Source organism: Armigeres subalbatus, chromosome 2, assembly GCF_024139115.2.
Source record: "Armigeres subalbatus isolate Guangzhou_Male chromosome 2, GZ_Asu_2, whole genome shotgun sequence".
NCBI classification, from domain to species: domain Eukaryota; kingdom Metazoa; phylum Arthropoda; class Insecta; order Diptera; family Culicidae; genus Armigeres; species Armigeres subalbatus.
This window is the reverse complement of record NC_085140.1, coordinates 234,621,761-234,648,025: the sequence shown is the minus strand read 5'-3', so window position 1 is coordinate 234,648,025 and position 26,265 is coordinate 234,621,761. Positions and strand designations below refer to the sequence as shown.

General features: G+C 37.3%; 1 protein-coding gene across 5 annotated transcripts in view; it reads left to right on the top strand.

The window, feature by feature from the left end:
- The first annotated feature begins 5,794 nt into the window (after positions 1–5,794).
- LOC134211903 (protein outspread) overlaps positions 5,795–26,265 on the top strand; it is a 760,849-nt gene continuing 740,378 nt past the window's right edge. For all 5 annotated transcript variants that reach the window (XM_062689284.1, XM_062689283.1, XM_062689282.1 and 2 more), the window contains exon 1: positions 5,795–7,620. In XM_062689284.1, coding sequence (XP_062545268.1) covers positions 7,501–7,620 — 120 coding nt within the window. In that variant the 5' untranslated portion in view covers positions 5,795–7,500. The remainder of the gene's footprint in view (positions 7,621–26,265) is intronic.

Below are 26,265 nucleotides of genomic sequence, written 5' to 3'. Positions count from 1 at the left end.
CTAGAAGTTACATTACAAATGCGGCTCTGAAAATGTTTTTGAACATTCCTGACCTCAGGGAACCTATTCCGGAATTGGCAACTGGGTGAACTGTTTGATGAACCCAAATAGATAAGAAATAAACCAGAGGAGAAACGATTTTTTTCATATGGAGTTTGGCAAGTATGACAGTCCCTCTTATTCGGCGCATAAATTTATACTCCAATGTCAAAATGCTCATATACTTACATAAATTGTCGTGGTATTTGTGAAAATTAGTATTGTTACCATTTTTACAAGAGAGAGTGGTGTCGAAAGCACATAGGGCAAAAGATCCGATAGTCTGGGTGTTCCTATAGGTGGTAGTGTTATTTTATCAAAATCTACGTATAAGCAGCAACCCATATTGTTTATCAATTTGTTGACCTGTCTTACTCGAAATAAAAGAAAACAGATAAAAAATCCCTTCAAATCGGTAAAGTATCACTAAATTACCTTATTTTTCTGTTTTGCATCAATAGTTATGGTAGTAATTTCAAAGTTGCAGTCCCATAAGAAAACAATGGGATTCGCAACTATAGAACACAAATTAAAAATTCATAACTTTTGAAACACTGCACCAGTATGGAGGTATCATTTTAGGTAACAATAATGGTTTTGGCAGCGTTGGAACATTTTCGTTAAAAATATAATTGATGAGCTGTGAATAAGTACTTAAGGTAAGGAAGAAATATAGATGGGTAAGGAAAGAAACAGTGGTAGAACGCGCTTAGTTCCTCCAATATTGGGTCTTTCACCCTATTAAATTAAAGATTGCAACGAACAAAAACACCAAATCTAAAAAAATAATGTTTTCACTTTATTCTCGTATGCAATTGCAGATAAAAGTACGTTGGTAAAAACTCTGCTGAGAGAAAAGTTGTTTCTGCATTATCCAAACTTTGTGCGTTTCAGAACATTCTTCACTGCAGTGTTTATTTTTATAGACTTCGGCGTAGTGTTAGTGCTGCCGGCATTCGCTTGATTTGAGGCCAAATATTTGACACCTTAGCACCCGCCTGAAACGCTTGAAAAATTTCAGAAGTTTGACACCATATTGTTGGGGTTCAATGTTGTCAACCCTGGCTCAACCTGTTCCAGAATGGCACTCCAGTCAATTTGTCTGGTGGGTGGATCATGAAGGACAGCAAGAGTTATTTCATTGTTGATACCCATATTGTTGATGTTCCATTGAACAATGTTCATGCACCTATGACCCTCGAGGAACCTGTTTTGAATGGACAATTCAAGTCTGCACATTCGGATGGAATCAAATCGATAAAAATCAATCTAGTGATGAAAATTCAAGAAGTTTGATACCCATATAGTGATTAGCCCGTAATCCACGATCAGTTCATTTATGTAAGACATGTTCTGGAACTGGATTTTCCAGGAATCAAATTGACCGGATTGTCTATTATGATAACACTTTTATAGAAGAGAAAATTCGAATCGAATAAGCCCAAACTTGTTGGAATTGGTTGAAAATTTCCAGAGATATAAGCTATAGTTTCGTGGGTACCTCCTGCGGCCTGTTAAGGGGCTCGGCACACAACGGTTAAAAACATAACCATTCGTTCCTACATAGCGCATTTCAACCATAAATAATTGCCTACTTTTAGTGTACTTATTATTCAACTGTGAAACGAGTGAAAGAATGGAGTGGCTCCAGCTATATAGAAATGCTGTCCATTAGTCAACATCTGAAGACTCACGATGTGGAATATATTGTTAATATACTATACTACCAGAACGACGAGCTTCGTTTCACCTAAAATTGATTAATTATATATTTTACATTATTTAAAAGACGAGAAGTATTGGATTCCATTTTTAGTTAATTTGGGAGTCCCCTTCCAGAAGAGGAGGGTTCTAATACCATCATAAGAATCTTCATCGTTTCAAAACCTCTGATACAAATGTTCATGTTTCTAGTCTATAAGGGGAAAAAAAATTCATTCTTATGTGTATAGATTTGGTTTTACGTAGTTTACGTCGAGCGGTCGTGTCTTGTGCACAACACCGATTTTTTTGATGAAACAAAATATCATGTAAGGACCGCAAAGAGCAAGTTGTAATTTGAAACTGGTTGATAGACCGTTGCTTACGACTCAAGGCATTACAAAAGACAAGAGATGTAAATCTTAGCAGCGGACAAAAAGCACATAAGTTCCTTCTCCAAAATGGCCAACATTATTTAAATAGGTTGAAAATGGTAAAGTTATAAAAGGTCAATATTCAGTACAGGTACCCTATCTGCATTCACGTCTGTTTTTATGGCATAAGGGTTAAATTTGTTTTAAATGTGTTTAAATGCTTTTGCATATTCGTCTACATGACATAAAATTAATGCCAATGCTAAAATTCATCTTTGTTTTAAGCCAGTTTTGATAAAAAAGTTTGTTCCAAAATTGAGTGGGGAATGAGCGTGCGGCCGATTAATATGAATGAATTTTACTACTGGAGGATATAAACAACCAGCATTTGGCACCAATACATTACGTTTTCTACCTCATGCCAGTTGCTCAAGAGAGAAAACTCATTGCTGATAAAAGAAATTGCTTTGCCAATAGAAGAAAGTTGACCTGTTACATTATGTTAAATTTACTGAGGTGGTGAAAGCTGTTAATTTAAGAACACCAATCATCAAAGAAAGAGCATGAAATGTATACCAGTTAAACTGCTTATGTTTTAGTGTAATTATTCATTATTTTATCATTCAATTTGGAATGTATTAGACTGCCAAGAATAGGTATTTTCCCTATTCTTTAAAAATTCTATTCGAAAATCTTTTCAGGTCTTCTTTCGGTTATTCCTTCAAGAATTGAGTCGGAAATTTCTCCAGTAATTTCTTCAAAATCTTTTAGAAAAGACCAGAATTAATTTGGACATTCATCCAGAGATTCCTTCAGAAAACCCTGAAAGCCTTTGTATTTTTTCAGAAATTCCTTTGAATTTCCTCCAGGAAGTCAGGAAGAAATTCCTTCAGTAAACCATACAAAATTCTTGAAATGAATAATTCGGAAAGAATTCTAATTTGAGGAATTTCTAAAGAAATTTTCGAATAAATTTCCAAAGGTATTCATGTGTTAAACCTATTTTAAATTAAGAAAACACTTGAACAACGGTTTGAAAAAAGTAATTTAAAACGAATTTCTGAAGATTCCGAAATAATTCTTAAAGAATTTTCAAAGAAATTTTCTAAGGTCTACAGGAATTTCTGGAAAGTGCCCAAAGGAATTTTATAGGAAATTTGGAAAGAATTTCTGGAGAAAGTTGTAAATAAAATCTTGATAGAGTTTCGAAGAAATTCTTTGAGGAATTACTGGAGGAATTACTATTAGAAATTCTAAAATTAAAAACAATAATAAATCAAATTCCAAAGTATTTCTAAAGGATTATTCGCATGGAAAACTTCCATGGTTATAAGGAATTCTTAATGGAATTTTCAAAGAATTAATGAAAAAGTTTTCGAATAAATTTCTGAAGAAATTCCAAAGATTCTAAATGAATTTCCGGAGCAATCCTAAGATTTTCAAAGAAATTCCTGAAGGAAATTCTGGAGAATTTCGGTAAGAATTTCCTTAAAATACCCAAATATTTTTTAAGAATTCTTGAGGAAGTTCTGAAAAATCATTAGAAAATTCAAAATTAATTTTATAAACCCTTTTTAATTTTCTGAATATCTTGAGGATTTTCCAAAGAATTTCTGGATTTGTATCCAGTACTTCAATGAACGTAGCTGTGATGCGGCAATGTCCATAGTGGAGGATGTAATGTAAACTTTTGCTGTACAGATACAAGCTATAGCCATTAGGATGATTGACTGTAGCCAGCAATTATCTAAAAACTCAAATTCATAAAAAGCGGATATGGCTTGCCTCGTGAAATTTTTTCTGGGCCCAAAATTCTGATTCAGCCGCTGAACATTGCTTACGGCGTGACGCGCCGCGGTGTAAAATGGCTTTACGCCACCGCCTTTCTCAATACTTCGCACAGGTCTATACACTGATCGCATCTGAACGAATTCCGTTAACTGATAAACACCTGTTCAAGGGACCTGTCCTCGATGGGTAGTAGATCAAAAATGAACTGCCTCTTTCATTCAAGTTTGTTCTGCAACTAGGTGCGTGTCTCGGCTAAGAATTCACCTCCTCAACCACTATTTTCTTCTTTTTAACTTGTTCACCTTTGTGGTGAATGGATTGCCTCACACAATTATTGATCTCTCCTTCCATCGTGGTCTATTTTGGAATGCACCAGCACGGTTGAGTTAGCATTACCAAAAACATATGATTTTATTTATAATGAGTTGCCGATTGTTTACTTCGAGTCAATTCACTTCCAGCTGGCAGCAGCAACTTAAAATGCATCGAAGTGCTATCACTGAGTGGCAATATCTGTTCTGTTAAATCTGCTACTATTGGTTTGAAATTTTTGCCACAAGCATGTATGGGAAAACCAAAAGTTACGCAAATTAATGGAAAACGGGGCTGTTTCAAAGGAAAATAGTAATAAGGAATGAAGTAGAAGGAAGGTTAAAATATAGTCTCATGCACTTAGTTTGCATTGATTAGTGGTGTTATGGTGACGAAATTTCGATTTTATCACCACTACCTATCAATGCCATATCTTGCATGCGATAAGTTTGCCTTATTAAATAAATTCATTTTGTGCCAAAACGATCATACAAACATTGCTATTATAATTATAAGGATATGAGCCAAAATGTGATTGTTTCAGCATAATTATCTGTATTCGTCTACTTCATGCACATCTTGTCATGTCAGTTACCTCATTTTTTCATATGGGGAAATCTTTTAACAAACTCGCTTAGGTATATTAACACATGATTGTGTTTCCATTATTCGAAATGGACCTCCGTCGGCGAGATGCTTTCTCGACCTGGGTAAAGAACATTCCTTGATATGACTAACGTTAATTAGAATACTAATTTGAAATCAGAAGATGCTTCCCACATTCACCTCGTTGTACAACCAAACCATGATCGTGAATACCCGAATTTGCTTGTTTTGAAACACACATTTTTTTTTGTGTTCATAAACTTTAGCGTGCAATACTTCTGGCTCTCTTGCGATTAACAAATTATGTTGGTGGGTAATGGGTTGAGTAACAACGACCAACCCGACTCGATGATTTCCAAATCACTATCCACATGCACTGTAGCAGTATCTGTTCTATAGCGAATGCGCCTACGTTTACACGCTAAGAATCAATCAAAAGACTGCACACTATATGCCTCTCACGACAAAACGGTACACTTTATGTCAAACACTTGTTATTCAAATTGTCGCCTTTTGCATTGAAAAAATTGGATGTGATCTTTTCACGACGTTCGCAGTCATGGTGTTTCGAAGGTAATTTGATAGATCCCTTTTATGAACAAAATCAACCTTGGTGACTATTGCGGTTCTGACGATCACAATTCACTCTTTGTGATAGTTTAGCGTGCAGAGTGTTCTTACGAGAGAAAATGTAAGTGGTTGAAAACGTGAGAGCCCGATGATATATCTCGTATCTCTCTGTTACACACCAATGAATAACGTTAGCAGTTGCACTTATCTTATGTTGTCCCAGAAGAGAGTCGGTTTGTGTGTACGAAATCTAATCGTGTGTTAATAACCTTTAGCGTGTGGATGCAATTATTGAGAGAGAGCCAATACCGGTGCTTGAGAGCGGTCTGCTGTTGTAGGGTTCAACGAGGCATGCTTCGCTGGCACATGACTTTGCTGCGTTAGTTGTGAAACGTCGGTGATCTTGTAAACAGTCGTTTCAGTCGGGAAGGTGTTTTTACCGTTGTTTTGCGCGTTTTTTCGGAATTAGTGAGCGGATGGAAGTTCTGCGGAACATTAGCTGTGGAATTTGTGTAAATAAACAATATTCATTTTAGAAATACGAAACATTCGACAAATACGAACGAAAAACTCGAGTACGTGGTTGAGAATACGGGAGTTCTGGTGAAGTGTCGATTCTGAAAGTCCAAGGTGTACGATGATCAGGTGAATGTAGGTATTTCGGATTGAATCACACCCGGTTTGAAAATGATTCAATCTGCGTGGCGCTGGAAGAAGAGATCTGGTGACTTTTTCGTACACTGAATTGGCAGCCCAGCCGATGGACGACGGTGAATTTCGGCAGTGAGGGAAACGTCAGAAAAATTAACATATTCACACGCAAGCAGTTTTGATCCAGCGCATGGACGAAGGTGCGCAACAGGTTTAGCAGGCCTGCTTGGTTTACGCGAGGGTGCTTGTGTTTTTTCGGTGCCTACTACGTTTGTGCTAGTAGTGGCTGCGTACGTGAGGGAGAAGGCAATGCGCTGACGATTTGGCGATTCAGGCAGTGTCGTTGCACGGAAACCGGAGTGAATGAGTGAAGAAATACATCCACCGAATCGAAGTGGAGGAGAGGTGAATAACGCGATAATATCGCCGACGTTCATTTGCGCTGGTGAGACGCGAGGTGCACGAGCGATTTCTAATGAATTAATGATGTGGCTCTGATGTTGTCCCATGGTGGATCAAGTTTTGTACGATTTTGACAGCTAGTATTCATTAGAAAGCCGTCAAGTGGCATGTTTGGTTACAACCCTTGGAACCCCATCGTATGGCAGTGTGGATTGATGCAATCAATAATATAAGCAAATAGCCAATGTTTGTATTGTTCGGAAGTGGTTAGAGTTCGCGCAAGCACTACGCAGAGGTGAAGAGAAGAGAAGGAAGGAACGTACAAGGCAATTCAAGTTAACCAATGTGCAACAAGTGAATGGATGGAGTGAACTGGCCTTAGCGAAGGTTTTATGTGGCAAAGTTTTAATCACTGCGCTAGGCAAATGCATTATGCTGATTGAATGGAAGTTTGCTGGCGAGGAAGCGATGCAAATTGTTTTTCGTACAGGTGTTTGAAGGCGTTACGTTAATTAGATTTCACATTTATCGATCGATTTCGAGCCAAACCAGTGGAAAACAAAATAGAAGGAAGCATACGAGCCGGGTTTTGATGACTGGGAAGAAGCGGACCCAGGAGGGAAACACGACGCTTTGGATTAATTTTCCTTGTTTCTCGGTTTCGTTGTGTTATTTTGTTTTCGACAACAGCTTAAATGCTTCAAAGTCTCGATGTGTGCGTTGTGAGTGGTTGGCGAGCATAAACACAGTGATTGGAAAAATGCGTTCGAGTCGGATCTGACCGTCGATATTTGGAGACGATTTTCAATTTCGTTTAATTTTGGTTAAGTGAGGTTCAATTTTACTCTCGATCGTGTTGGGCTTTGTTTTGATGCTGTGAAGAAGCCTGCTCCGAGAAGATTGCAACGAAGAAGAGATTCCAAGACGAAGCGGAATCGAAGCTAAGGAAATATTTTTGATTTTTGTTTCGCTGAGTGGTGATCATCGATCGCGTTTTGGTCCATCTGGCTCACAGCCTCTGGAATTGCGTGTGAAGTGGAGAAAATTCGAAACGATGGGTAGCCGCAACTTGGAGTGTCGTAAATTTTCACCAAACATCTTTAACAAGAGCAAATGTACTCACTGTTTTCGCCAGCGTGAGGAGCACAGTGCGGCCGCACTGGAATGCAATCGGGTAAGTTTTTTTTCGAACGATGTTCAATTCACTCTCTGGTTTCTCGGTCCAATAGTTAGTGCTATGGGCCACGGTATCGAATTTGGTGACGAGCGCTTGAGCACAATTGGATTGAGCCTAATCGAATCATAAGTGAAATTGCGCAAAAAGGGCTGCTGGCATACGAATTACGGATTAAAACATTGACGGATACTCGTGTAGGAGTTGATGGTAGCAAAAAAAAAAAGGCTTTTATTGTTCTAAGGAATCTCCAGAGTAGATCTTTATGACAAAACTTCTTGTGAAGATTTTGGAAACATTTCGAAAAAGACGAATATCTGACGAATAATCATTATCTACTCAAAAAATCGTTTGATGTAAATTATGGAAAGTATTTATACGCTTATATGGTAAAATTCCGATAGTGGATTTCTCGTGAAAATTTAGAAGAAATTTCCATGGAAATTCAGAAGGATATCCTATGAAACTTCTGAAGAATTTCTTGTTGAAATTTTGATGAATTTTCTATACAAAAACAAAATAATGTTCTGTGGAAATCCAAGAAAATTTGCAGTTAAAATTTGGATAAAAAAAATTCTGAAAAGAAATCGTAAATTCAGATGAAATTCTCATGCAGGGTGATCGTTTCGCTGATCGGGAAAATCGAAAGAACCGAGAAACAGTCAGGAATTGAAAATCAATCTCGGGAAATATGGGGAAATTTGAATGAACACCGGGAAAATTTGATGAAATGCTGTATTCACCCCTCACCTCAAATACCATGAGAGGACATAGAAAATTTCTTTTGGGAATCTCTTCAAAATTTCTTTGAAATTGTTTTGAAAACTTCTTTAAAAATTCCTTTGAAAATTCGTTATTGATTTTCTTCGAGAATACCTTTGAAAATGCCTTTGATTTTTTTTTAGTTTCCATTGCAAACCTATTTATTCTTTAAAAATAACCGGGAGAATTGTTCCAACGAAAATTCCCGAAGAATTTCGCTGGATTTCAAAAATAATTCCTGAAGGAATTTAGCATGTTTGTACCATTGTACTAAAGGAATTCCCGAAGAAATTACTGAGCGAATTTCAAAGGATTTCCTACACTTTTTCCAAGAATTTTTAGATGTTTTGTATGAGAAACTTCCAAAGGATCTTCTGAAAAAAAAAAATGCGAAGTTCTTTCCGGAGGATTTTTTGATGAAATTCCTAAAGAAATCAAAAAAGAGGATTTATTAGCGGAAATTTATGATTTTTTTTGGAAATTCCTGAAGGAATATTCCAAAAGTATTTCTAGAAGTTTTTTTTGGGAGAATTTACGAATGAATTCTTGAAGAAATTTCCGAAGGAGAACCCGAATAAGGTTTCGAAAATAATTTTTGTGAGCATTATTAAAGGAATTTCCCGAAGAATGCTCAAAAGCATTTACGATAGAATTTCCGAATAAATGCCTAGATTTATCCAGGTATTTCTTCAGGAATTACTTAAGAATCTTCTCTATGAATTCTTTCAAAAACTTATCCGAGATTCCCTTAGAAGTTTTTCCGGGATTTATCAAAAAGGCGTATTTTTTTACAATTTTGGCGAAGGGGGTGTTTTTCCAGCGCGGGACAAACTTTTTGCAAATTATTAAGTTGAACAAAAATGCTCAAAATTTTAATGTTTCACCTTACTTCAAAAGGTTTGAATCAACAATAGGGTTGATGATCCAATAGTAGAGGAACTAATCACTAAGCTACACTATTCATTTGCCCAGAATTATTGAAAAGCTCATTCCGCTAACCTTGGATGAACATTGGAAATCTTTCCTTATATATTTTGTTGGAAAAAATATTGCGTTGCATGTATTCCATGTTTTCCGTTGCGGTATTTTTTTATTCGCGATCCTATAGTTGCGAATCCCATTGCTTTCTTGTGAGACTCGCAACTATAGGAACAAAACCGCAACTATTGGAGCACTGGAATACATTTAGTAAGGTATTTTAAAGATATTTACCAGGTTTTCACTTTGCTCGCTATTGGAATATTGGACGTCTTGGTTGCTGCGTTTGTTTCGTAGATTTACCGTACACAGTACTATCGCAACAATAGAAACTGCCATGATCGTTTGCCCTATTTGAATAATTTGAATGCATTCCCATTATGCAGAATTGGTCAACATTAACCATGTTTTAAATGACGATCCTGATTCGTTAAATATACAACGTAACTGTGGTGCAAAATCAATTTCTGTATCCGGTAGCTGTCCCCCAAGTCCGGACAGTGAGGTTTTTCATTTGACCAAATAGCCGTTATTTACACCTGTTTTGTTTAACTTACTTGAATTTAATTCTTTCTTCTTTCTAAGGCATCAAAAAGCCAAAAAATAAGCAGAAACAAAAACTGAAGATGGCATTGAAAAGGTGGGAATTTGGCGTAGAGTGTAAGAAATGTAACTCGAGGGTCAAAAATAAGCTTCACTAACACATTTTGATACCTAAAACTTAAAGCAAGTGGAAAATATTACTATTCTAAATTATGTTTTGAATAATAACAGGAACTTGGTCATATTTGAACATGATGCAATAGTGTCCGGTACTAGAGGACACTTTTATGTACCGTGGAATTCTTTACCCAACATTCATCATCAAAATACATCGTCGAAAAACGTCGTGTATGATCATATTTTGTGTATTCGATATACGTTTAAACATAATCCGGATAAACAGAGAATATTTCGATAAATGGCTTATGCTTTCGGCACTGGGGAACATCCCCCTAAATGTCCAAAACCTCAGGGAAAATATTCGATTTGGTAGGTCACGTGTCCCAGTTTTCTTTTTGAGCAAAAAGATGTGATTTTGTATGTTGAAGGAATAGACGAATGAGATTTTAATATGAATAATCCTGCACTGCATATGTAGAACTAGAAAGCACTCTTCTGAATTTGTTTATAATGAAAAGATTTGCTAAACATATTTTTGTTTTCCACCCTATTATATATTTTTGTATAACATAACATTTTTGTACAACAACGTTAGTCGTGAAATACGAAGGCGCATCATCTGTGGAAGTCGGGCCTACTATGGGCTCCAGAAGAAACTGCGGTCGAAAAAGATTCGCCACCGCACCAAATGTGTCATGTACAAGACGCTTATAAGACCGGTTGTCCTCTACGGACATGAAACATGGACAATGCTCGAGGAAGACTTGCAAGCACTCGGAGTATTCGAGAGACGGGTCCTTAGGACCATCTTTGGCGGTTGCGTTGCGTTGCGTTGTAACGGAGTATTTCGTAGATTGCATACTGATAGTTGTCATGTATATTCTTTACCTTTCTTACCCCAATTGCTTATGGATTTCCATTTGGGATTCAATGGAAATCCAATTGGGGGTCCAAAATGATAAAACATGAAAGCTATTATTGCCGGCCACGCCCATCTTCTCCGTTACTAGGAAAGGGAAGGAAATGATGATATGACATCTACTTAACGAGAGGCCAGCGACTCACCGACGCCCTCATAGATGTCAAGGAATTGGATGGTGGGTAGGGTATGTGGTTTAGGAATATCATTATAAGCAAATGATAGAAAATTTGTGGAAATACGTTGGGAGTGACTTTGCTAAGAAATTTATGTCACTCCATTATCCTTACCGATGATTTTCCTCGGATGGAGCGAAGGTATTAGCCTTGCCCTGGCTAATAGCCTAGGTTTAAGCGCCTTTGCTCGCTCTCTGAAACGAAAAAAGAGCAAAAAGAAATTAAATTCCCCTCCCCTCCTGATATGATAATGATTTTGATCAACAAATGAATTCTATGTGGATGAATAAATGATCAAACGGCTGCAAACAAGCCTCTATTGTCGTAGCAGAAGCAAACCCGCCTCAATACGACAGGTAGAAGCACATGTTTGTGATTTAAACGCGATCGACTGTTGTTCAATTTCGATACACATAGTTGGGTAGAGAGAAAAAATGTGAAATATTGCCAAAGTAGGATTCGATGGATACGGGGAATTGACTCATATGCCACCGTTATTAGGTGGTTATGGGACAGCAGCTGTTGTATAATTAGTAAGGAATGATTCAAAGATGTTTTTCACCACAAACTACGAAACATCCTCCATCGACCAGAAAATTGTATGATTTCTTCTCATCAAACGAAAAGTACGAACCCTGCATAGAAGCAAATAACTATAGAAGCTTTTTCAATAAAGTATTTATATTAAAAATATCCTCTGCAGAACACAGGGACATGACATTCCAACTAATTTTTGTATATATTAGCAACATTTGCCAGTAGCAATTTTTTAGAACCCAGAATCATTAAACAATGTGTTGGAGTAGCAAATGTTCCCAAAGAGGCACTACATGTTTTCCAATGAATGTTTCAACTTCGGTACGGTACGGTTCACGGTACTTTTTAACTTTACCTTTGTATTTTTGTAGAATACTTGAGACAACGCAAAACAAAGTCTCAAAAAATAGGGTAGGTAATGAAAAAATGATCGTTGAGGAATAGTCACTATGTATAGTGTCAAATCCTTCTTTCACTAACAAAAAAAAACAACTGAAACAAACCAAACACAACACTGCCAGGGGCCCGCATCAAAAACATTCAAAATTTGACAACTGTGGTGCGATAATGTCGCGTAAGCACATAGTTGACGGTTATATGTGCTTACGCGACATTATCGCACCACAGTTGTCAAATTTTGAATGTTTTTGATGCGGGCCCCTGACAGTGTTGTGTTTGGTTTGTTTCAGTTGTTTTTTTTTTGTTAGTTTTGGATTTGACACTATACATAGTGACTATTCCACAAAGATCATGCCGGTAATAATAAAAAAGGAACGGACTTACCGAAGTAGCAAGCAACACCTTACATATCAAACGCATGCTCCCCATCTAGTCGACCCCAGTCCAGTGTTACAGATGACTAGGCATATCCATTATAGGCTGCAACTACCCTCTCGAAACTTCGACAAGAACAACTTCACAATCCGCTTGACCGCAACCGCCTCGCAATCCCCGTCTGGTTATCGGGATGACAGGTCTTTTCCTTCAGCATTGTACGACTTCTTAATGGCACTCATCAGGGACTTTTTCAAGGCACAGCTTATAGCTTTCCACAAAAAAACTTCGAAAACGTTGGGCTTTTCTTTTTCCGGCTGTCCGAAAAAATGCGTCTAGATCAACTCTCAGAATGTTGTGTGGCGTGAAGTTCAGCCGCAAGTCATTGCTGCACTTAACCTTTAGTATCTCGTTCAGCATTAGTACTGTCTCCGAAATCTGTACCACATGAACAATTTTCTTCGTTATAAACACATTTTTTCAGTTTTTCTTGATTTTTGACAATGGAGAAAACATTTTCACGACTTGTTCTTATCCCAGCACACTTTGATCTTCCACTTAGGACCATCTTTGGCGGTGTGCAAGAAGACGGTGTGTGGCGGCGAAGAATGAACCTTGAGCTCGCCCAACTCTACGGCGAACCCAGTATCCAGAAGGTAGCTAAAGCCGGAAGGGTACGTGGGCAGGACATGTTGCAAGAATGCCGGACAGCAACCCTGGAAAGATGGTGTATGTCGTAGCCAAGCAAATCCGTCTTCCGATTTGCCTCTCACCAACGAAAACAAGCGCGGAACACCGAAGGATAATTCGCATGTTCACGCCTCAAAAACAGAACACTGAATGATCGTTTATTTTCACCGTTCCTGTCAGCCTACTGAGATTGAATTTCAAATTTCTTCTCATTAGCTTCTTAGTATGCTGGCGTTTCAAATGCCAACTACGATTGAATTTCAAATTCGTTATCATTTTTTCTACAATGTCATTTTTAAATATTTTAGTTTATTTCATTATTTTTATCATGAAATAAGAAATACGTTCCACTTTATCCATCAATGTAACCAACAAATGCAAATGCATTTTTCGGACTCACTTTATTCCCCACAATATTCACCGTCTCTACTCTTTCTTTTTTTTCGGTTAGGAAATTTTTTTGGAGCTGTTAATATGAAAACATGAATTTAATTGTATTCTTTTTTTCATACCGGCGCAGTAGTTTAAATATCAATAACAGCTATGAATTTATTATTTGTGGCTCTAAAGCATTGACGCTGTCCTTAAACTGTCCTTAAATTCTGTTGAAACTATCGATTTACTAAACCAATCTAACCCAAATCCAATCCACATTCTACACAAATCCAATCCAATCCAATCCAAATTCAATCCAAATCGAATCCAAATCCAATCCAAATCCAATCCAAATTCAATCCAAATCCAATCCAAATCCAATCCAAATCCAATTCAAATCCAATTCAAATCCAATCCAAATCCAATCCAAATCCAATCCAAATCCAATCCATAACCAATCCAAATCCAATCCAAACCAATCCAAACCAATCCAAATCCAATCCAAACCAATCCAAACCAATCCAAACCAATCCAAACCAATCCAAACCAATCCAAACCAATCCAAACCAATCCAAACCAATCCAAACCAATCCAAACCAATCCAAACCAATCCAAACCAATCCAAACCAATCCAAACCAATCCAAACCAATCCAAACCAATCCAAACCAATCCAAATCAAATCCAAACCAACCAAACCAATCCAAACCAATCCAAACCAATCCAAACCAATCCAAACCAATCCAAACCAATCCAAACCAATCCAAACCAATCCAAACCAATCCAAACCAATCCAAACCAATCCAAACCAATCCAAACCAATCCAAACCAATCCAATCCAAACCAATCCAAACCAATCCAAACCAATCCAAACCAATCCAAACCAATCCAAACCAATCCAAACCAATCCAAACCAATCCAAACCAATCCAAACCAATCCAAACCAATCCAAACCAACCAAACCAATCCAAACCAATCCAAACCAATCCAAACCAATCCAAACCAATCCAAACCAATCCAAACCAATCCAAACCAATCCAAACCAATCCAAACCAATCCAAACCAATCCAAACCAATCCAAACCAAACCAAACCAATCCAAACCAAACCAAACCAATCCAAACCAACCAATCCAAATCCAATCCAATCCAAACCAATCCAATCCAATCCAAATCCAATCCAAATCCAATCCAAATCCAATCCAAATCCAATCCAAATCCAATCCAAATCCAATCCAAATCCAATCCAAATCCAATCCAAATCCAATCCAAATCCAATCCAAATTCAATCCAAATCCAAATTCAATCCAAATCCAAATTCAATCCAAATCCAAATTCAATCCAAATCCCATCTATATCCAAGATTTTGAGATACTTAACCGAATTGGCAAACTTATGCAATTTGATGCCACCAAGCAAATATATTGCAAACAACACCATCTTCAATTCAGCATTTTTTTTTTAATTTTTTTTTTCCACAACTTTTTAGATTACGAAAACTTTCCAAATCTCACCGACAAAGAGATATTCAACTGAACCTACTATCTTGAACAACAGCTCTGTCGATCAGATAAATTTAAGACTCTCATTGATTTTGATTTTCTCAACGACTCTGTAGAAGACAACTTTCCAAATCTTATAGATGTCAAGATATTCAACCGAACTGCGAAGGAACTGTCAATCTAACGCGCTGCATAGCGGATGAGTTCCAAACATAACTGATAACTGATCTTGAAATGGTAGACCACCTTCGTTTTTTTATATTTCTCAATATTGCTTATTTTGCTCATTGAAACACAATCTATTTTTTTTTATTCTGTCAAGAATCTCTCTCGCCTATTGACACCCCTTTTTTTATATGTGTGTAATTTTTTTTATGCCCTTTCTTATTTTTTTTTTGCCATATTATTTTCTCGCGTTCTCTCTCTCTCTTTCTATTTGCCCTTAGCATATCATGGCTTATCTTTTTTTTGCCGTTCTCTTTTCCAACTTAGGCTTACCATTTTTTTTTACCTTTTGTATGGCTTACCATTATTTTTTGCCATGTTTTCAGACTGAGGCTTACCATTATTTTTTGCCATATCTCGTCTGGGGTTTACCTTTTTTTTTACCCTTCACCAATCATAGCTTATCTTTTTTTTTGCCATATTTTTTTACGTCGGAGGCTTTCCATATTTTTTGCCTCATTCAGCTTTTCTTCTACTGCTGAACTCTCTTACCTTGTAGGGAGCAACGACTACGTCATTGTCGTAGCCAAGCAAATCCGTCTTCCGATTTGCCTCTCACCAACGAAAACAAGCGCGGAACACCGAAGGATAATTCGCATGTTCACGCCTCAAAAACAGAACACTGAATGATCGTTTATTTTCACCGTTCCTGTCAGCCTACTGAGATTGAATTTCAAATTTCTTCTCATTAGCTTCTTAGTATGCTGGCGTTTCAAATGCCAACTACGATTGAATTTCAAATTCGTTATCATTTTTTCTATTAATGTCATTTTTAAATATTTTAGTTTATTTCATTATTTTTATCATGAAATAAGAAATACGTTCCACTTTATCCATCAATGTAACCAACAAATGCAAATGCATTTTTCGGACTCACTTTATTCCCCACAGTGTAGAGGGCCAGTTGTGAAAACAGAATTGTTGAAATCGCTGTTATTCTGCCTAACGTCCACCCAGCAACGGCTTGGGTAGTAGCATGCTACTACTCTTGCCAAGACAGTCTAAAACTTCATACAAAAGTCACTATTTGGTCACTGTTTCTGCAACTGAAAGTCTCTATTTGGTCACTTTTGGTCACGTTGGTTACAAAAGTCACTATTTAGAATAGCTTTCATCGCTACCAGCCCTGCAAATCAGAAGAATGTTTAGTTCAAATTCTGAAGATTTCCAAAGGATTTTTGCAGCATTATTTCAATTATTATAAAAACAATTGGAGGAACATCCAACTAACGTCAAAATTCCCAAATGAATATTCGAATAATTTCCCTGAGGAGCCTTTGTACAATTGTGTAGCGACTTTTGTAGCAGATCCGAGAGCAGTTGGATTTCTGCAAACATTTCCAAGAAATTTTCTGTGAGAATTCCCGGAGGATTAACCACAGTAATTGCTGGGATGAATCTGCACACGAATAATGAATTTCCGCAGGAATTCTCGGAAAAGTTTTCGCAGATATTCTAGGAGATTTTGGCTGAAATTCCAGTACGGTCGAAACATTTTGTAACCATGTTAGATTTTGTATTGTTTCTTGATACGAATTCAAATAATTGTTTTACAGTAGTTTTGTTTAAAACCGGAGCTGCATTGTCTAATTCCTTAATCTCTACGCAAGCTTGTCTTGTTTAAAAATTACAACAAAGTTGCATAATTCATTACCGTCAACGGGGGTGTCATTGGGTCAAAATGTGGTGTGTTCCAAGTAAATATTACAAAGTTCTAGTAGTTAACATTGGAATCAAGTTTTAATTGGCAATTGAGCCCCCAAAATAAACGAAAGATTAAAAAAAAAGTTTTAATTGGTTTGGTACAATGTTGAATAATAAATTTACCACTGTGTGGGGAAAAATAATAAATGAGGGAAATTCTTCAAAGTTATATGTTGTTCAAAATTGGCCCATTCTCACCCCTCACAGGGCCAAATAAAATAAAGTGCAGCGGTGACGATGCTTCGATTCAATAGTTTGAAACCAAACTTAGTGTGATACACATTAAAAATAATTGCCTACATTACGGCTCTTACCAACTATGTAAGGCAAATCAACCAAAGCGCATATTATTGGGCTTGGCCCAATCTCACCCCTTTTTAGCGTGCATTGCTCGTTGCTACGAAAAACCAGAACCGCTATATAAAATATCCATAAAATTCGATAAAACAACAACAGATTGTCGTAACATGTTATATAATAGATTTGTGAGGCATTACTGACAATATTTAAATACGGATTCATCCGATCAATAGTTTTACATACAAATTCCATGGTACGATGGTACGAGCACAATTGGTTCTTGGAATTTGTTTTGTGATTTCCTAGACGTGAATTTTGATATAATTTCAAATAGTTAGACGTTTTCATCAAAATTTGTAACAGTTTCTGAGATATTAGGAATGGAAACATTTTTCGTTTTTGGCCCAATCTTACCCCTTAGGCCCAATATCACCCCGAACGACGGTACTTCAGTTTTTTGGCAGTTTTTTTTATTATTTGCCAAGTTTATCTATAATCAATTATTATCAAATCTGACCTGAACATTTTTTGTATATCAATGAATCTTGTGCCGAACTTTATATCGTTCGATCAACATAAAATCAACTGGCAATAACGGAACAAAACATGCCAAAACCATCATCTAATTTTAAAAGCGATGCATATTGAAATAGTTTTGGCTGCTTAGTTTTTGTTCACTTAGCCTCAATACTTCTATAGTGATGAATAGGGTTTCTAGAGTGGTTTAATACTAACAGCGGGTTACTTAGTATGTTAGGGAAATGCCAATAGAATCCTAAGTTGAAAAGCAGGTCAAGTTCCTGTTGGAATGTATAGCCATTGAATTAGAATATTATTAAAAACAAACTTGAAGAGAAGACGTTCAGTAAAATGTGATTAAAAATTGATATTTCACGTGTATTTGCTTAGATTATAGTTCTAAGTCGCGCGGATTTGGCGCAGAATGAATTTCATGTCGCGCGGAAATGGTGGGGATTTAGCGCGGAAAGTTTTTTAGGATCTCCGTAACAACCCTGAGGGAACTGAATTTGAATCTTTTTTTAGCAGACGGACAATCGTAAGAACAGCATAGTTGAAATCGTTGTTATTCTGCCTATCGTCCACCCAGGACCGGCTTGGGTAGTAGCATAGTGACTACTCTTACCAAGACAGGCCCACAATTTGTTGACGTTCCGGTAAATGTGCTTTCTGACTAGTAAGTAATTTATCATTCGTAAACTCCCACATCTTTCGGAAACTGAGGAATGTCTGCCTTTGAAAAGCATTCCATTCCGTGGAACTGTAAACGGCAGATGGATTACCTCTAGAAATTCTAGGGGAGGTCATATTACCGCTCATATTTAACGGACAAGGGTTGTACCAACTCTAGACAGTGTTGTAAAATGTCATTTGCATTCGTTTGTATAATTTTCCCAGAACTTTTTTCAGTAGTTAGCTAACAACTATCAAGTATGACGAACATATAGCGCTTAAATGTGGCTACAACTTTGTCTAACAAGCCATTGCTGTAAATATGTAATCTGGGGCGTGGGAGGCAAAATGTCATTCAAATGACATTATGTCAAATGACACGTGACATTTTGGAGAGATATCACTCGCTAGCCTCAGATGTTATATTTAGAGCAATGTACCCTTGGACAAAAACATAGCACTACTCAAGCGTTATGCGTACATCTAAAATTATGAAATAATTTTTTTTTCTCTGAAGAAAGTTATGAACAAATAAGTCAAATGACATGCAGATGACATTTTACAAGACTGTCTCTAGTTGCTCCGAATCAGATGAAAAAGTGTATTTTCGGGATGGATGTTTGGCAACTTTTCCGAACAAACATAATTCAGAAAAGGGCGGTGAGACGATCTCATTTCATCGGAGCTAAATTTAATTGACCAACAGTCAAAGAAGCTGACCGATAACAAGAAACTATTTAAGGCGGCTTCTGCTGAGATAACTAATATTTGTAAATATAAAATTGTGTTCCAGGAAGAATGCAAACATAATAAGCCTATAAGACCGTAGAAGATCCAACGCCGATCATCATTCCACTTCGTTTCGATTTTGTTCAGTTTTGCCACTCAATGTGGATGCCTCTAACTGGTTCGCCTTCCATCGACTGCTCATGCGTATTCACCCAAACTGACTGTTGGAACATCGGTTTACTGAACAGCTATTTCCCAGATTTCCCGAAATCACATTCAATTAACTGAACAACTGAAAGTCGGCAACAAAAAAACAAACAGAAAAAGAATGAAAGTAAGTGATTAGGGGCATTTTACCCTAATAGGTGGTAACATGTTGAGAAAATATTTTGTTGGTGATTTGAATCAAATTGTACATAGACTTCAGAGGTAAATATACTTCAATGCTGACAAATGTTCTCTGATTATTACTTGTGCTTTGAATTTTTAGACTACTGCGAAAATCATTGCTAACAGATCATTTTTCCTCATTCATATTATCCATGGAAAATCTGATTGTTTATCATAATTTACATACGAAATATCTCAAAACATCTTGTCCTTTTACAAGTAACAAACTTCATACTCAAAACGTTTTAAATTAATTTATTAAATCATTCGTGTTCCTCGACAGGTTGGATTTCAAACGATGGCTAATATCTTGGTTCAAGTCTTCCAGAAAAGAGCATTTGTTAATACAGCTTACCATGTGCTTTACGGGTACTGTTTCCTTGGCTTGTCTAAAGCTAAGCTTTCAATAATTTATAGAAAGCATAAGTCAACAATTTCAAACTGGATTGCAATTTAAGAACGAAATGGATTTTTCTCTCGGAAAGAATATGAACGAGACGTGAAAAAGTTTGGGTCGGATAAAAGGGCTTGGCTAGTGGATTTATATCATTCAAAACCAACTCTGTATTTGGATGAAGCCAAAAGTTTCTTCGAGAAGACGTTTCGAATTTCCATCTCTGGATCCTCAATTTGTCGAATTCTGCATCAAGAAGGGCTCACCTGGAAAACTCTTGAAAGGCGAGCCATTCAAATACGAAACGAAGAAATTGTACGAAATTTTCTTGTTCCCACAAACATTCTTTGACTAGCTACGATTAAAAACACGGGTCCATTAGTCTCCGACGAGAATCTTTTGTCAAAATTCTCGGGGTGATGTTAGATTCTAAGCTTACGTTTGGAGAGCATATTGCGTACGTGACTTCTAAAGCCTCTCGCACCCTTGGCTTTATATTCCGAATTGCAAAGTAATTCGATGACGTCCACTGTCTCAAAGCACTCTATTGTTCTTTAGTCAGATCGATTTTAGAATATTGCTCTGCTGTGTGGGCTCCATATTATCAGAACAATATTGCTAAAATCAAATGTATACGCTTCGCTTTACGCCGCGTTGCATGGAGTGATTCTGCAAATTTACCAAGCTATGAAGACCGTTGCAAGCTTATAGATCCAGAGCTGCTAACAGTTCGTGGCAATACTTCTCGTGCGATATTCGTTGCAGATCTCTTACAATCCGGAATTGACTGTCCTCCACTGCTATCCATGATAAATATTATTGTTTCTTCTTGTGAGTTAGAATCACAATGAGCCAATTACTAGCATGTGCCGTATTTTGATAACTGTTAGATTTTCATTAATCCTGTAACACTCTCCGTACGAGCTTTTCGCACCTTCTAAACAACAATCAGTAGCAGCTAGACCTGGATTTAAGTTTTTTTTTCAATGAAATTTTGAGCTGAATTGTATAATTTGTATATTGACTGTAATCTGCTGATGCATAGAACAGATGAGGAGGTTTTGCGCCCGCTTGAGTGAGAGCTAATGAATTTCTAATTGTTCAACACAAGCAGGCTTTTCCCCGCTCTCAATAAATAAATAAAATAAAATAAAAAATACGAGAGGGATAAAAACTCAAAGAAGATCTCGATCAATAATGCATAACAAAATTATAGCAAGGGGAGTTATTTATTTCAGAAAAATATTGTAACAAAATGTTTTATAAATTTGGTTGGTCAAAATAACAAAAAAAAAACAAAATCACTTACGGCTAAATACAAATCAGAGGTTGAAACCTTCTTCATATCAACATTATAACAAACGTTGATATAATAATTATTATTCGGTACAAAAATCTCATTTCAAGGTAATTACCTACACTAAAATCTGATACGCTACAACGATGGATTTCCGAGCTCGTCAGATTTCATTTGTCATAAGACGAACTATTCCATTTAATTCCATCGCTTTGTCAACATTGGTCAGTGCATTAAGTTGCATTCGACGCGAAAACTCGCCTTATTGTTTCCTATTGGAAATTTGTCGGATCGGACTATGGGCTTAGAAGTTATGACCAAAACATTAATTAACCGATTCACTCGCAATATGTTGCATTCGACGCAGAATCTCGCGCCCTTGTTTCCTATAGAAAATTGATCATCAGATTATGGGCTCAGCAGTTACGGCCAAAATACAAATTTTTGTATGCAAAATACGGCTCAAAACTACTTATTTTACGGACATTTACCCTCAACCAATTTACTCCAGAGGTGAGCCAGACAATGCTTTGTATAGACAATGATCTAGATTGAACCACAATCTTTAAAGGTAAAGCTGAAATATTATTTTTCAAACTCAAACTGTGTTTTAGAAACTCACTCAATAAATAAATAATAATAACGAATAAAATAGAGACCTGAGAAGGCGTTATATTTTTATGCATACTTAAAACATGTGAATTCGCTACTAGTAAAATATTAATAGATTACAGTGTTATCCACAAATGCAGATTGAAGATTTAGTTTAACTCACACTCCCTTAGCAGATGAATGTTCCATAAATGAATGGCATAGCAACATCAACGTTCATGGAAATTTAGTGAACTATTTCCAATTGCGTTTATTTATTTTAAAATTTTCAATTAATATTATTCACAACTCTTGTTGAAATATAATTCTGTAGATATCGTGAAAATCTTGAAATATAATTCCCACTGTGACTAGCTTGGTATTGATATTGATAGTGTAGGTCTCTTTTTATTCAAGCTATTGTTTGTTCTCTTCATTTATAACCAGCCACCGCAAATTTACAAAAAAAGCAAATTCCGAAAGCTAGGATGATAGAATTTTAAAACCGATTGTATGAAAATTGGACATAAAACAGTGTAAGCGATTCTTAGTCGATTTTTTAGAAACAAATTAGTGTGTGAGTTGTAGAAGATCACGAGTTCTGCTTCAACCGGACAGATCGAAATATCTCGTAATCCGGTTAGTTTCCGGTTTAACCCACTTCTATCTGTCGCTAGCTCCTCATACGCAACCGTGAATAGGCTTTTGAGCTAATTTGCCTGTAGTACGAATTATCGTTAAAAAAATAATAATCATCTGTAGTTTTAAAGGAAAAATTGTCGGGGTTCTGCCTAATCGTACCAAGCGATTATATCTGATGACTGGTTTGTTAATTGGATTCGTAGATTTCATATAGTTGATTGGATTGGAATTAAATATGTATTAGAGTTTGAAGTTTGAGAAACTTTGGCAATTGGATTTGAAGGTCATTTAAAATTGGAAACTGAATTCGTGGATAGAATTCGGAAATAATAAGTGATTTAATATAAGATATTTTTTGAGAAACACGCAATTTTGTGGAATTTTTCTGGAGTACATACTGTTCAAAGACTAAAAAGTTTCAATTTGAATAACTTGGTGGATTTCGTCGATCAACTTCTCTCTGCGGCCCATTGTGATTAGGCGCGATGACGACGACGACAGCCGAAGATGGGGAAGAGGACCGCAGAGTCGCGGTCCTTTGCGGTTTAGGTAAATGAACCCACGCCACACACTTCTCGACAAGACACCCAACACTCTCGCGCTCTATCTCTCTATCGCACACACAGTCTCCGAGGTCCAATAAGCAGGCAGCATGGGCAACACATATGGGTGACACTTTGAATTATTAGTCATAACGAAGTGCGCTGTTGTTGTTGCCGCTGCCGCTGCGGTGTGCATTCCGGGCATGTTTTGCTGAGGTTTCCTCCGACGACTGCCGGTCACGGAAACATCGCTGGCTGCTAGCTCCCTGGGGACTCTTGTCTGGGCTGTCATAAAAGTTTATGAGCACATGTTTAGCTTGATCTGATTTTCATAGGGCTTAGTTGGTTAGTGAATTGCCGGGTACACCGATTATGAAATCTCATCTGTTGACGTTATAATTCAAATAAAGTTATGTAAATTTATGTAAAATTCCATAAAATGATAAACAGGAACATGGATTCTTCTGCGAGGAGCGTTATCATTGAACAATTTCCACAATTTCTTAGGAAGGTTACGATCGAACTGTGCGTACTTCTCTCTATAGAATTTGTTAATTTCCCTTTGAACTAATTATGGCCCTACACAACCGTTGACAGCTTCATTCGTTCAGTCTATCCACCAATCAATAAGTGGAAACGGAAATATAGCTTCTCCAAAGAAGGTACTCTCATTAATCCCGTGTAATTAAGCAAGCCTTCATTCTGCCCCATAAATGGCGTTGCTCTATTTCAATCTCCTGCAGAAAAAAAAACACTCTCATTGTGTTCCACATTTCGTCGACACGTTTCACTGCGATAATTACTGGCTGATAACTGTTATTAGACGCTTCCGTGACCTTTCGTTCAAGAATCAACGCCAGCTCTTTACACAAAGACGGCGGCGACGACGACGATCACGGCTACAAATTTCCATCACGTGAGAGCAGAGGCATCACATGTGTGCGCCTTTTCCGCTGGATAATATGGAACAACGAACGCACTTTTTCGACGATGGCGCAAATGATGAAAAACACGAAAGAGAGTGAAATCTGGCGGCCGGGCCCGCACAGCTGAGCAAATTGGATCGGAAATCAGGTTAGTCGTTTCGTTGGCCATGTATCCACGTATGACCTTCTTGCGGGACGGGTCGCGTCTATTGAGTCTGAGATGGAAGCTACAGCTTCCCCAGTTGTCGACACGGCAGAGGAAAACGGAAGGACAGAGATTCTCAATTTCAATAGGTTTTTGTATTTTACAATGTTCTGAAAACTGTATTGGAAAATGTAGTCCCATCGAAGGGAAAGTGGTTACCTCCAATACATTTTTCAAATCAAAATCTTCCACATAATTTACATATGTATTCACATCTGAGTTTTGAGAACATTGCAATATAATATCAAAGTCGGGTGGTTTAATACCCGGAACACAGGCAACAGATTTAATACCCGGAACACATTGAAAAAACATAATTTTAGTAAAATTGGTAAAACTTGAGATAAAAAAATAACATATCCCCAATTTTTTGGCATAATGAAGAATATGAATTTCTATGCAAAATTGACTGGAATAAGCTGCGCTACAACTTTGTACAACATAACATGTCAATATCCCAAGAAATAAAAAAATATTTTCAATTTTTTTTTATATGATGGGTCACCCTATTTCTTGGTAGCACCATAATGATGGCCTTACTATTTCGAACAATTTTGTAGAACAACAGTTTTTTTCTAAAAAATATAGTTTTGGCGTGAAATGCATCTTTCCGCGTAAATCTGTATCCTGGACACCATAGTGCATTGTGTTTCATACCGCCAGTATGTATCAATGTCAACCCAAAATGATTATTGTCTCTGTCATGAGACGAGTTTAGACTCCAACTCGAGTCAAGTACGAGACACTGAAGACGACCTTACAGTTGAGGTCGAAATACGTATATGTAAAAGTAATACGAGGTGGTGGAATTAAATGGAATTGTACTAAACTCGTCTTATGACAGTGAAAACATTCCACTTAAAAAGAGCTAAATAATTTTCATGATTATTGTGTTTTCTAGATTTCAATTGTTGTGTTGTGGAATTGCTGTGTTGTTATCGCATGAACGATATCCTGGGCCAATCGCTTCCAGTCTCCCTGAACATTGAGCGCCCTCATGTCCTCTTCAACTGCAAAAAGCCATCGTGTACGCGGCCTTCCACGAAGCCTGCGGCCTCTTCCGGGTTCTCTACTAAATATTATCTTCGCTTGACGTTCTTCCGGCATACGAACAACGTGACCAGCCCACCGTAGTCTGCCGTGTTGTATAAGCTTAATAATATCCAGCCCTCTATACACCTGGTACAATTCGTGATTCATGCGACGCCGCCAGATACCGTTCTCCTGTTTACCGCCGAGTATTGTCCGCAGCACCTTACGCTCAAACACTCCGAGAGCTCTCCGATCAGCCTCCTTTAACGTCCATGTCTCATGGCCGTATAAAGCCACCGGATGAATCATAGTAGTATACAGCGCGAGTTTTGTTTTCGTTTGCAGACTACGGGACTTAAGCTGGTTACGAAGTCCGTAATAAGCCCTATTTGCAGCTGCAATACACCTTTTCACCTCGCGGGTAACATCATTATCGCACGTCAATAATGTTCCAAGATACACAAATTCTTCTACCACTTCAAATTTTTCACCATCCAGCACCATTTCGCTACCACCACCACTAATGAACCCACGTTGATTGCCAGCGACCATGTAGAGTAGAGTGGGGCAAGAGTGCGCGTGGGGTAAGAGTACGTTTTTGATTTTTTGAAGTAATAAAAAAAGATAAACTAGCAGCACTGCATCAGTTTGACAGGTATTCTGGCCAACTATTATCATGTGTAATTGTAAACGATTTGAATAACCAACAAGGGAGATATGGAGTTAGATAACTTCTTGGTCATTTTGCTAAAAATAATTGGATTTCCGCAAGTAGTTTTTCATTACCATATATACGTCCAATCAGGTGAACATTATACCATTTCGATAACCTATTGTATAGAGTACTTTATGGTACAGAGCACCAATCCGGTTGGTTTTTCAAGAAGTCAAAACCATTACTTGAATATTTTTTGGGACTGTGGGGTAAAAGTACGCAGGAACCGGTGGGGCAAGAGTACGCATATGAATCTTCAAGTTATGATGTCAAACCCGTATCTCCGGCCGAAATAAGACTTCTTCCAAAGCGGAAAAATCCACAACTAAGAAAAAAGGGACAGAATTCGAAATTATCACAAGTTTTTAGGATAAGTTGAAGTAATTCGGT